The following is a 12,204-nucleotide window of genomic DNA, read 5'->3' as shown; positions in this document are numbered from 1 at the left end:
GTCCTGATCCCCCAGTGACTCACCTCCCTGTCTCGCCCGAAGGCAAGCACTCCTCCTGCGAGTACTCAGGTCTCTCCTTCTCTCAGACCTCAGTCTCTGCAGCTCGGGATATGTCAGTGGGTTACTTGACCCAGAGGCCACCTTAGCCTCTCCTGACCCAACTGGTAGTGGAGCAGCTGTAAGTGATGGCCCAGTTGGAGGCAACGAGGTCATCCCTGCATCTGGAGCCAGGGCAGGCTCAGGCCCCTGACTAGGCCCAGCTGGTGCTTGTTGCAGGGGAACCTGTTCAGACTGGGACTCTTCAGGATCAGGCTCCAGACTTGGTTCAGCTGCTGCTTCAAGCAAAGGATCTGGTGCGGACTGAGACTCCTCTGGCTCCGAGTCCGAGCCCGAGCCCCAGGCCATCATACCAGAAGTCAACCAGATGCCTATGGGAAGCTTACAAGAATAACTCGGATACAAGACTTGCTTTCCTTACTTATCATTCCCAGAAACTGGCACTCAGAGACATATTGCCTCCAACAATCGTGATAGACCACAATCATTGTTGCTAGAGCTGTGGATACCCTTATCATCCATGCACTTATCAAATCCCTTTTATGGTGGTGCCCATCGTTACCTCTTGTGAATTCCATTGTTTAACTGTGCACTTTGTCTTTCTCTTACCTGCCTCAATCTTCCAACATTGAACTTCATTGGACAGCCATAATTCCTTGTACAGTGGTACCTCGGGTTACATACACTTCAGGTTACAGATGCTTCAGGTTACAGACTCCACTAACCCAGAAATAGTGCTTCAGGTTAAGAACTTTGCTTGAGGATGAGAACAGAAATCGTGCTCCAGCGGCGCGACGGCAGTGGGAGGCCCCAAGCTAAAGTGGTGCTTCAGGTTAAGAACAGTTTCAGGTTAAGTACGGACTTCCGGAACGAATTAAGTACTTAACCTGAGGTGCCACTGTAGTATAAAAGAGGGAGAAGAACTTTTGTCTATGCACTTTCTCTACACCATGCACAATCTTGTACCTCTCTAGCATGCCACCTCTTACTTGTGTTCCCTCGCCAAAAAACTGAAAAGTGGCCACTATCGTAACCTCTCTCATAGCCAAGTTGCTTCAGTTCCTCGGCCCCTTTCTGGAACTTTTCCATATCTATATCCTTTCTGAGGTGAAGGAACCAGAAGTGTACACAGTATTTCAAGTGCAGTCACACCATATAATCTTAGGAGTCAATTATGAAATTGGCAGTTTTGTTTTCCGTTCATTTCCTAATGATCCCTAACATGGAGTTCACCTTTTTCACAGCTGCTGTTGACATCTTCTTCAAGCTGTCTACTACAGTCCCAAGGTTTCGTGTCTGGTCAGTCTCCATGAGTTCAGATCACGCTAGCATATATGTGAAATTAGGATTCCTTTGCCCCAATATGCATCATTTTGCACTTGGTTACGTTGAGTTACATTTGCCATTTTACTTCCTGTACACCCAGTTTGGATAGGTCCTTTTGGAGCTTCTCATAATCTTTTTTTGTTCATACCACCCTGAACACTGCTCATCCCTGTTGATCATTTCTGAGCACTTTCTACAGCCCTCCATTGCAATAATTGTGTCCCCCCCCCCATTCTCTGGTTCCTATTTCTTAACCAGTTCCTGATCCATAAGATGACCTGTCCTCTTATCCTTCAAATTCTAAGCTTACTCAGGAGTCTTTGGCATGTTACTTTGAACATCCAAGTACACAATATTTACAGAATCACCTTTATCTATATGGTTGTTGACACACAAAGAACTCTCAAAGGTTAGTGAGGCAGAAATTCCCATTGTAGAGGCTACGCAGTTCTTCCTCAGCAAGACTTGTTCTTCTACATGCTTGTTTATTCCATATTTAATATTGCTTTCCACTAACTTTCCTGGATGTTAAGCTAACTGGTCTGTAATCTCCTAGATCCCTCCTGTATCCCTTCTTAAAAACTGATGCTACATGGGCTACTTTCTAGTTCTCAGCATCTGAAGCTAACCATAGGAACAAGTCAATCTTTTTTTGTTAGAAGATCAGTAATTTAATATTTGAGTTATTTAAGAACTCTCTGGTGGATGCCATTTAGACCTGGCAATCTGTCAGTTTTTAATTCATCAATAAGGCCTACAAATTTGTCTCACCACCACTATTTGTCTCAGTTCCTCAGATGGTAGGCACAGGGAGAGGCAAAGAATTATTTCAGCAATCAGCTACTTAAATCACTTGTTACCTTGATGCTCTGCAATTGGGTTGAGACGCTTCATCAGCTGAAGCTGTGCTCTTGGCTCACGGAACCAATTTTCACTTGTGTCCAGTAGCGACTCTGAAAAGTGATAACTTAACTGGTTGGCCAGAAACACCTAAGATCATTTATAGTTATTAAATCCGATTGGATGCCTTTCCATCATTGAAAATATCTGCTATATGTGGTAGCTATTGGGATGGGAAGAAAACAAGGATAATTTAAGCATGATTGGTAAACTATTACTACATGAAAGGCAGGGTAGGGCATCTTTAATTGGCTCAAGGTCTATTTGTGAAAGAGAAGAGAAGGCTCTTTGAACAGAAACATGGGGGAAGTGATATTTTTGACCTACCCAAGGCCTGAAAATGATTAGCTCCATCAACGGCATTAAGTAACGTTTATCCTTAATTTTAAAAGCAACTGGCTGCTATGTTTGGAAAACTGTTGGGAATCCATTGCTGGTCTCTAGGTAGAGCAGGCTTTTAAAATGTTTTATTCAGAGACCTAAATGCCCCGACTAATGCAAACATTGCTAGACCCTCCAAGTGTTCCTGTTTTCCAGAGACAGTCCCAGATTTACAAAAGCTGTCCTGGTTTCTGATTTGATCCCGGAATGTCCCGCTTTCCCTTAGGACGTCCCTATTTTCACTGGAGAAATGTTAGAGGGTATGGTAGGATGCCCCTGTTTTTATTGGAGGAAGGTTGGTGGGTATGGAGTTATGCAGCCTCCAAGGCAAGGAGATAAGTACAGTGGTACCTCTAGTTGCGGACTTAATCCGTTTTGGGGTGCCGTTCGCACCCTTAAAGTCTGCAACTAGAGCACCTTTTCTGCGCATGTGTGCGCATCGAGCGCTTCTGCGCCTGCGTGGGCGGTGAACCCAGAAGTAAACACTTCTGGGTTTGCTGCGTTCGTAAGCTGAAAGTCTGTACCAAGAGCGGAATGCAACACGAGGTATTAACTATACAACCTTTAGAAGACATCTGAAGGCAGCCTTGTATTGGGAAGTAATGTTTTTATTTATGTTGGAAGGTGCCCAGAGTGGCTGGGGCAACCCATTCAGATGGGTGGGATAATAATAATAATAATAATAATAATAATAATAGAATAGGACAGCCCTATTTTTATCGGAGAAATGTTAGAGAGTATGCACTGCTTCTCTGCAGAGTCTTTTGTAGAATCCTGGTAAAAGGAGCATTGCTAACTATGCAATTCAGTTACAGATAGGTAGCCGTGTTGGTCTGCCATAGTCAAAATAAAAAAATTCCTTCCTGTAGCACCTTAAAGACCAACTAAGTTAGAACTAACTTAGTTGGCCTTTAAGGTGCTACAGGAAGGAATTTTTTTATTTTGACTATGCAATTCAGTGTTGATGGGCATTAATATTTGCTTTCTCTTTAAAGGTCTGCAGAACAAAAGCAAGAAGATTCCATGCCTAATTTGTGGAGATGGTTTCCAGTCAGAGAAAGCTTGTAAACACTGCAGCTCTTTTTGTGCGACTGTATTACAAGGCGATTCATACCTACCTATGGGTCCGTGTTCTCCTCCTGAAAAGATGACTAAGAACAGGCTGACCGTTCCATGTTATGGACTTCCAAAATACCTTTGACTGTATTCAAAGTGCTTTGAGAAAGTGTTTTTTAAAAAGCCAATTCCCCAAACCTCAGACAGAGCTCAAGAACTTTCCTTGTATATAAAAAGAAGAAGAAAATGCTGAAAGGCCCCTTTTCTTATCAAATAGCTGTAGCCAATTCTACAGCAGAAATGCTGTGGAAAAGAATGGAAGCTGTGCTATGAATGCAAGTCTGAGAATTTCAAACTGCTGTAGCATACCTTGCAAGGAAAAAATGTGTGTGACGTAATACGGATGGTTATTTTTAAATTGGGAAAGGTGTGTTCAGAGGGATGAATAGGATCAGAAAAGCAGGGCAAGAGCAGGCTGGGTGCACAGAGTTTGACCTTTATTGTAATCACAGGACTTCAGGAACATGAAGGGAGCCATTCCCTGTGACACACTTTTATAGGTCTTCCTAAATGGTGAATTGACCTCCAGTAGTGGTGATGAAAAAGAAGGGCTTGCTCCATTGACCGTTAGCTTAATCAGTCATGCAATCTATGCGGTGCGACTCATGCAACATGTTGGCGATTAATATACAGGTGAAACTCGGAAAATTAGAATATTGTGGAAAAGTTCATTTATTTCAGTAATTCAGCTTAAAAGGTGAAACTAATATATGAGATAGACCCATGACATGAGAAGTGAGATATGTCAAGCCTTTATTTGTTATAATTGTGATGTTTATGGCGTACAGCTGATGAAAACCTCAAATTAACAATCTCAGAAAATTAGAATATTAAATGAAATCAGCAAAACAAGGACTGCAAATAGAGCAATAATGGACTTCTGAGAAGTAGAAGCATGCACATGTACTCAGTACTTGGTTTGGGCCCCTTTTCCATCAATTAGTGCCTCAATGTGGTGTGGCATGGATGCTATCAGCCTGTGGCACTGCTGAGGTGTTATGGAAGACCAGGAAGCTTCAATAGCAGCCTTCAGCTCTTCTGTATTTCTTGGTATCATGCCTCTCATCTTTCTCTTGGCAATGCCCCATAGATTCTCAATGGGGTTCAGGTCAGGCGGGTTTGCTGGCCAATCAAGCACAGTAATCTCATGGGCATTGAACCAGGTTTTGGTACTTTTGGCAGTGTGAGCAGGTGACAAAGTCCTGCTGGAAAATGAAATCAGCATCCCCATAAAGCTCATCTGCAGAAGGAAGCATGAAGTGCTCCAAAATCTCTTGGTAGATGGCTGTGTTGATCCTGGACTCAATGAAGCACAGTGGACCAACACCAGCTGATGACATGGCTCCCCAAATCAACACAGACTGTGGAAACTTCACATTGGACTTCAAGCATCTGGCATTGTGTGCCTCCCCATTCTTCCTCCAGACTCTGGGTCCTTGGTTTCCAAATGAGATGCAAAAGCTGCTCTCATCAGAAAAGAGATTTGGGGAGCCATGTACGCCATAAACATCACAATTATAACAAATAAAGGCTTGACATATCTCGCTTTGCATGTCATGAGTCTAAAGTTGAATTACTGAAATAAATGAACTTTCCCACAATATTCTAATTTTCTGAGTTTCACCTGTATACAGAATAATAATTATACATTCTTTATCAACCTTCTGAGAAAAATACAAAACATTAAACCAAAGCCACAGAGACTTGCGAACTACCCAACCTAAGATGAACTTACAATGTCTTGGTTTCAATAGATTTTTCAAATGCTTAACTCAGTCTTTTAGATAAGTTCATAAACATACCAACAAAAGGTAAGTTTGGTGTTATTCACAATACTGAGAGATGCTAGTAGAGTTGTAGATAGATGTTAATGAAGTTGTAGACGACAGGACGCTGGCGTTTTGCACCTGTTTCGCCCTGGCAGTCCAAGTAATCTGGAGGCCACTGTTTGCCCCCGATGGGGCCCTTTTACTGGGGCTGGCAGGTAGCACACTCCCAAGATAGTTTTCCAGGCTTCTTCAGTGGTCTAATCTCAAAGTCTTGATACGTATATTGAAATTCACTGATAACAATTCAAAACAAATCTTATTAGAAATAGCTTAATGCACTTCTAAATGATCAATTAAATAAAAAAAACATATTCATTATACAGTGGTGCCTCGCTAGACGAAATTAATTCGTTCCGCGAGTTTTGTCGTCTTGCGATTCTTTTCGTCTTGCGAAGCACGGTGTCGGGAAAGTTTTGGAAAAGCTTCAAAAATACCAAAGTCTTTAAAAACCTCAAAAAAGGCTACCAGACCACGTTCTATGAGTTGCTCCTCGAAGTCAAGTCGCAACTGTATTAACGGTGTTAAGAAAAAGGAAACAAACTTGCAAGACGTTTCCGTCTTGCAAAGCAAGCCCATAGGGAAAATCGTCTTGCAAAGCAGCTCAAAAAACAAAGAACCCTTTCGTCTAGCGAGTTTTTTTGTCTTGCGAGGCATTCGTCTTATGAGGTACCACTGTATATAAAATCAAACTTACTACAGAAATTTATACATATACTTACATCTTATAGAGAATACTCTTTCTTGGCTTAAGCTTAAGAAACTGATTTGCTTAGCAAAGTAACCCTATTTGGATCTGGATATAAATACACTCCTTCACTACTAATTGTTCAACAGGTGTTTAACACTGGTAAAAAATGAGGAGGTGTAGGAAAGCATGAAGGGAAGGGTGAGGTAGATGCTGACAATACTTACATCACATGTATTTCACATAAAGATTTCAGTGCCCATAACTATGGTCAAATCTATGCAATCTATGTGGACAAATGCTCATACCTGTCAGGTGCACGACTGCCAACCTAGGGGTGAAATCTGAGATTGAAATGTCTAAGTCAGGGAACAACTTGAACCTCCCTTGAACCTGCAGGCATGTACAGGAGCCTTCTTCATGTTTTCAAAACCCTGGTAATCTGAAATCTGGCTGACAGCAGCGGAGCAAGTCAATCGGGCACCTGGGGCACTGCCCTGTGCCCAGGGGCGGGGCCAGCCATCCGGGGGGCGGGGCAAGCCGGGGCAGAATGCTCGGTGGGGCTTCCGAGGAGTCTGCCTGCCTCCTCCCCCTCAGCTGACCTACAGCTGAGGGGGAGGCGGCGGGAGGACTGTTTGGGCAGTACAGGGCCTGCACGCGCCCAAGCCACCGTGTCTCTCCCAGGGGAGTGACTAGCCCAAGGTCACCCAGCAGCTGTATGTGGAGGAGCAGGGAATCGAACCCAGTTCACCAGATTACGAGTCCACGGGTCTTAACCACCACACCACACTGGCTCTCAACACTTAATCCATTCCGGAAGTCCGTTCCAAAACCAAAGCGTTCCAAAACCAAGGCAAACTTTCCCATAGAAAGTAATGCAAAACGGATTAATCCGTTCCAGACTTTTGAAAACAACCCCTAAAACAGCAATTTAACATGGATTTCAGCATCTAACGAGACCATTGATCCATAAAATGAAAGCAATAAACAATGTACTGCAGTCACACAATCAATCAGTAGCTGAACTGGGTTCCACACAGCCACAAAAACAAAACAAAAAGAGGTGCAGAAGCAATAACACAAAATAAATAGCAAAAACAGACAGACCTCAGCGTAACACTCAAAACAGAAGTGTGGCAGTCAAAACGGAGCATGTTTGGCTTCCAAAAAAGTTCGCAAACTGGAACACTTACTTCCGGGTTTGCAGTGTTCAGGTTCCAAGTTGTTTGAGTACCAGGGTGTTTGGGAACCAAGGTACCACTGTAAAGGATAATATGGAGCACCCCAGTTTTCAAGCTATTCAGTTTCAGTGCAGGATTCCAAAAGCTTTGCTATATATCAGTTATACGCATTCCAGTGGTCTCAAACTGTAAGCCCTGTCTGTGGAGCACTGCTGACAGGGTAAGACCACAGACTTGGGCACACTTGCCAAGGATTGAGTTCCATTAAATTCAGATTGGCTTGCTTCTGGTTGACATATATAGGATTACACTGCAAAGAGGTGTTTCTGTACTAAGAGCAGCTATTTCTGTGGGGCTAGATTTGCTGATTCAGACAGCAGGTGGCACCAGGCTTTGTATGACGGCTCTGTTTCACTGATCTAGGAACGGGGAAAACTGCCTTATAGCAAGTCAGAACACTAGACTATCTATCTATCAGGGTGGATAAAAATAAATGATTTAAAAAATAAATAAATCAGATTTTATCGATTTAAATCAGATTTTTAAAAAATAAATAAATTGGATTTTTAAAATAAAATGATTTTGGAAGAAAAATCTTCCTAAAGATAATTAAATAGAAAAGTTACATTATAGTCCAAAGGCTATTCATCAGGAAAAAACAATTTGTTTTAAGCTTTTCATGTGTGCTAAAACTCAAAGTTTTTTTAAAAAAATAGTTTAATCACATCAGTTAACAAACATGGCTACATATGCTATAATGTTATTGTTTTAGTTAAATAAATGGTTTAAGTTGTTATTTAGGAAATGATTATTTTTTCTCCTTCCAATAAATAACTACAGAAAAGTCCAAATATAAACAGTTAACTTATTAAACCTCACAATAATTTCACAATTATCTGTGTATTTCTCATAATATAACCAAATCAGTAATTTTTTTATATAACTGTAAAAACTACTCTGAAAAGTTATTATTCCAAAAATGAAACCTTCATCTGGTTGTAAATATAAAGATCATACCAGCAAGAATAAGTCTTTCTGTAAAAAAAAAAGATTTAAATCAAGCCTTACTGACTAGTGATTTAAATTGTGATTTAAATCAATTTGATTTAAATCAAACCCACCCTGCTATCTTTATTGTCTAAATTTCTCGGGTTTCAGGCACAAATCTTTATAGCCCTTTGTACTCTGCCACTAAGTTACAGTCCTTTTCCTTTCAATAAGACCCATTTCTAGTTACTGTATTTTTTGCTCTATAAGACTCACTTTTTCCCTCCTAAAAAGTAAGGGGAAATGTGTGTGCGTCTTATGGAGCGAATGCAGGCTGCGCGGCTATCCCAGAAGCCAGAACAGCAAGAGGGATTGCTGCTTTCACTGCACAGCGATCCCTTTTGCTGTTCTGGCTTCTGAAATTCAGAATATTTTTTTTCTTGTTTTCCTCCTCCAAAAACTAGGTGCGTCTTGTGGTCTGGTGTGTCTTATAGAGTGAAAAATACGGTATGTGTTATTCTCTAACACCCACTATGACCATTGATTACTTTGGATCTACTCTGAGAAGGACTTAGATGACCATCACCTTAGGTTTGTAACCGTGCAATGTGAGCATAAGCATCTTTACTCACTTCCAGTAGGTTCAAAAGGATTTGCTCCTTAAGCAAGTATGCCTAGGATTGCATTTCTCTTTTAAATGGCATTAGCCTTTCTTGCCACAACATCACATTGTCGATGGATGTTCTTGAGGAATGAAGATGGACCACAAATAAAGCAAGATTCTGTTCAGAAATGAAACTGCTTGGCTAAGTCGCTATGACAGATCTCTTATTTGTGGCTTCAGAATATTTACAGTCCACTTCACAAGATTCCTTGAAATTTGGATTGCAAATGTTTGAGATCTAGAGTGCAATGATTCTTTTTACCTTGGTCTTCATATGAACATATGAAATACTGTTCCATCTAATCCAGTCTTGTCTACTCTATGGTGTCTAATAGCAGTGCTTCAAAATCATTGCCAGGAGACTGAATTGGGGGCAAAACGTCATTGCATTTATGGAACCTGTTTAATCGTTGAATCTGGCCCAAATTTCCCTCCTTAACCATCTTCATTCACTGTTTAATGTGCCGCCTGCTGAGAAATCTCATCCTTACAAAGCTTGGAAAACAGACAGAATAGCCAAATGTTTGCAATAAAATATGCACTGGCAGTTTGGGAAACATGTTGTTATCATGCTACTCTTCCCTTATCACTATTTTACATGCTGAGAAATAGAGCGGCTGGCAAACTCTGAACTGAGTCGCTCCAGCCTTTGGATGGAGGCTCTAGTTGATTCAGATCCATGTCAAACTTCAAGTAAAATACATGGGCATCTAAAATAGGTCCTCAAAGGACCCAAATAGCTTGTGTGTGTGTGTGAATAATTTCATTTGTTTGTTTTAAGTCATAGGCATAAGTGTAAGGCAAAAAGTGTAAACTGAGGCCATTGTGGGCCCAATGGCACCATGACAACATGTTACTACCATAATCGCATGTGGCTTTTGAAAGAAAGGCACAAGATCTCCTTAAGTAGGCATCAAACTTAGACAGACTTTGAAACAATAATTGTACAGAAGAATTATGGGATTCACACACACACACACACACACACACACACACACACACACACACTTCAGAAACTGTGCCTACGTGTTTTATTTCCCCAGGATATAATAGGGTTGGGTGTTTGTTATGTACTGAGCTGAATCCTAGAACAATAGGGTCCAGAATGCAGCAGTCTGATTGGTCCGCAGGAGCCACCCAATCTAGCTCCAGGTGGAAGTGAATCAGTGACCTGATTGGCCTGCGGGAACAGCCAATCAGGCTTCTGGAGGAAGTGAATCCGCAACCTGATTGGCCTGCAGGAGCAGCCTGGAATTAGCCAGTCATGCCCATTGTGTAAATAATGTATATATAGCTAGACATTTTGGGGGGAAGTTTCATTCATTGCTACTACGAGCTGAATAAAGAGCATGAAATTCACACTCGACTCCGAGTATATTTCAGTGTTGGTGGTGGTTCTGAATGAGAAAATGACGCTCATTGCCTCCTTTTCTTGCACCACATTCCCAATCCAGATACCTACCCTTCCCCACTTGTAAAAATTTAAAGAAGCCAGAAACGCATTCACGCATCTGTTTTTGTATCCAGTTTGTGCCTAAGGCTGCCACCTCAGTCCTTGCTCAACTGGGAGCAAGTCCCACTGAATTCAACAGGTCTTCTGAGTAGACATATTTACTGTCTACTGTCATAGCAAAAGAATGCTCTGGCTGAGACTGAATATCTTTCACATGATGTACTGAGGTGTATTGAACAACCTCTAGGAAAACATGCCATTTGCACTAATCACAGTTCTATCTGAGGCTCTCATTGTAGCAGAAGACAATTTGAATGGGTGGTCTTCTGGCCAGATTTTTTTTTAAAAAAATATTTATACTTTTCAGGTTTATACATTTCATTAATTTTACAATCATTTTAACATTTCAAATTTTGACTTCCTTCTCCCTCTTTCTGTGGTTCCTTAAATTTATTTTTTATATATCTTCTGCATACCCAATTTCATTTAATTTGCTCATCTAATTATCTACTTTAAATATATACTGCTATTAAACTGCAGGTTATTACAATAATCCTGCCAATGTTTTTATCTGTTTGCAATTTATCTGTAAATATTCAATAAACCATTTCCATTCTTTTATAAAAAAATTGTTATCTTGATTTCTTATTCTTCCGGTAAGTTTTGCCATTTCTGCATATTCCATAAGTTTTTGTATCCATTCTTCCTTTACTGGGACTTCTGTTTCTTTCCACTTTTGAGCAAGTAGCATTCTTGCTGCTATAGTAGCATGCATAAATAAATTTCTATACAATTTAGGTAGTTCTTTCCCTATAATTCCCAAAAGAAAAGCGTCTGGGTTTTTTTTACAAAGGTTATTTTGAACATCCTTTTCAATTCATTATATATCATTTCCCAGTAAGCTTAACCTTACTACAAGACCACCACATATGATAAAAAGAACCTCTTTACATTTCCAACACTTGTTTGATTTAGATGTATACATTTTTGTCAGTTGACTTGGTGCCAGATACCAACAATATATAATTTTCAAATAATTTTCTCTTAAACCATAACATGTTAATTTTATATCCATATTCTGCAATCGTTCCCATGCTTCCATGTCTATATTATGACTGGTATCTATTGCCCATTGTAACATTGAGGATTTTACTTGCTCATCCTTTTTCTCCATACCAATAATATTTTATTACTTTAGACAGCACTTTTACATGACATTCCAACAGGTCTCTCTCCCGTTGTGATATTTGTCTTCTGGCTGGTATTTATGCACAACAGCACTGTTTGTTTTCTCGCTGGCCAAATGAAGGCTGCATACAAATGTATCATTGTGTTTGGCACATTTTATCATTCATGGTGGTCTTGCAGAATAATAAAATAATTCTTGGAGATGGCTTATAACAAACTTAAGAAAATGTTTCCTAAAAACCCAGAAGCTTTTCTTCTGGGAATAATAACAACAGAAATCCCAAAAAAATCACACTACATTATGGATGGATGTGACTACAGCAGCCCAAAATCTGGTAGCACAAAACTGGAGAGCAGATGCAGCACATTCAAGAGAAGAATGGCACCTTAAAATGCTAGATTATACAGAACTCACCAGCATGACAAACAGATTAAGA

The 12,204-nt window shown here is 40.5% G+C and overlaps 1 protein-coding gene across 3 annotated transcripts in view; it reads left to right on the top strand.

Moving 5' to 3' along the window:
- TTLL8 (tubulin tyrosine ligase like 8) overlaps positions 1-4,118 on the top strand; it is a 41,891-nt gene extending 37,773 nt beyond the window's left edge. For 2 of the 3 annotated variants that reach the window (XM_082242455.1, XM_082242456.1), the window contains exon 15: positions 3,660-4,118. In XM_082242455.1, coding sequence (XP_082098581.1) covers positions 3,660-3,865 — 206 coding nt within the window. In that variant the 3' untranslated portion in view covers positions 3,866-4,118. Of the gene's footprint in view, positions 1-1,301; positions 1,357-3,659 lie in introns of all 3 variants that reach the window. The other variant, XM_082242457.1, reaches the window with a different exon arrangement.
- Positions 4,119-12,204: the final 8,086 nt, after the last annotated feature.

Source organism: Podarcis vaucheri (assembly GCF_965113315.1).
Source record: "Podarcis vaucheri genome assembly, contig: SUPER_10_unloc_1, whole genome shotgun sequence".
Classification (NCBI taxonomy): Eukaryota; Metazoa; Chordata; class Lepidosauria; order Squamata; family Lacertidae; genus Podarcis; species Podarcis vaucheri.
Note: the sequence above shows the minus strand (reverse complement) of the source record. Positions and strands in the feature narration are given on the sequence as shown.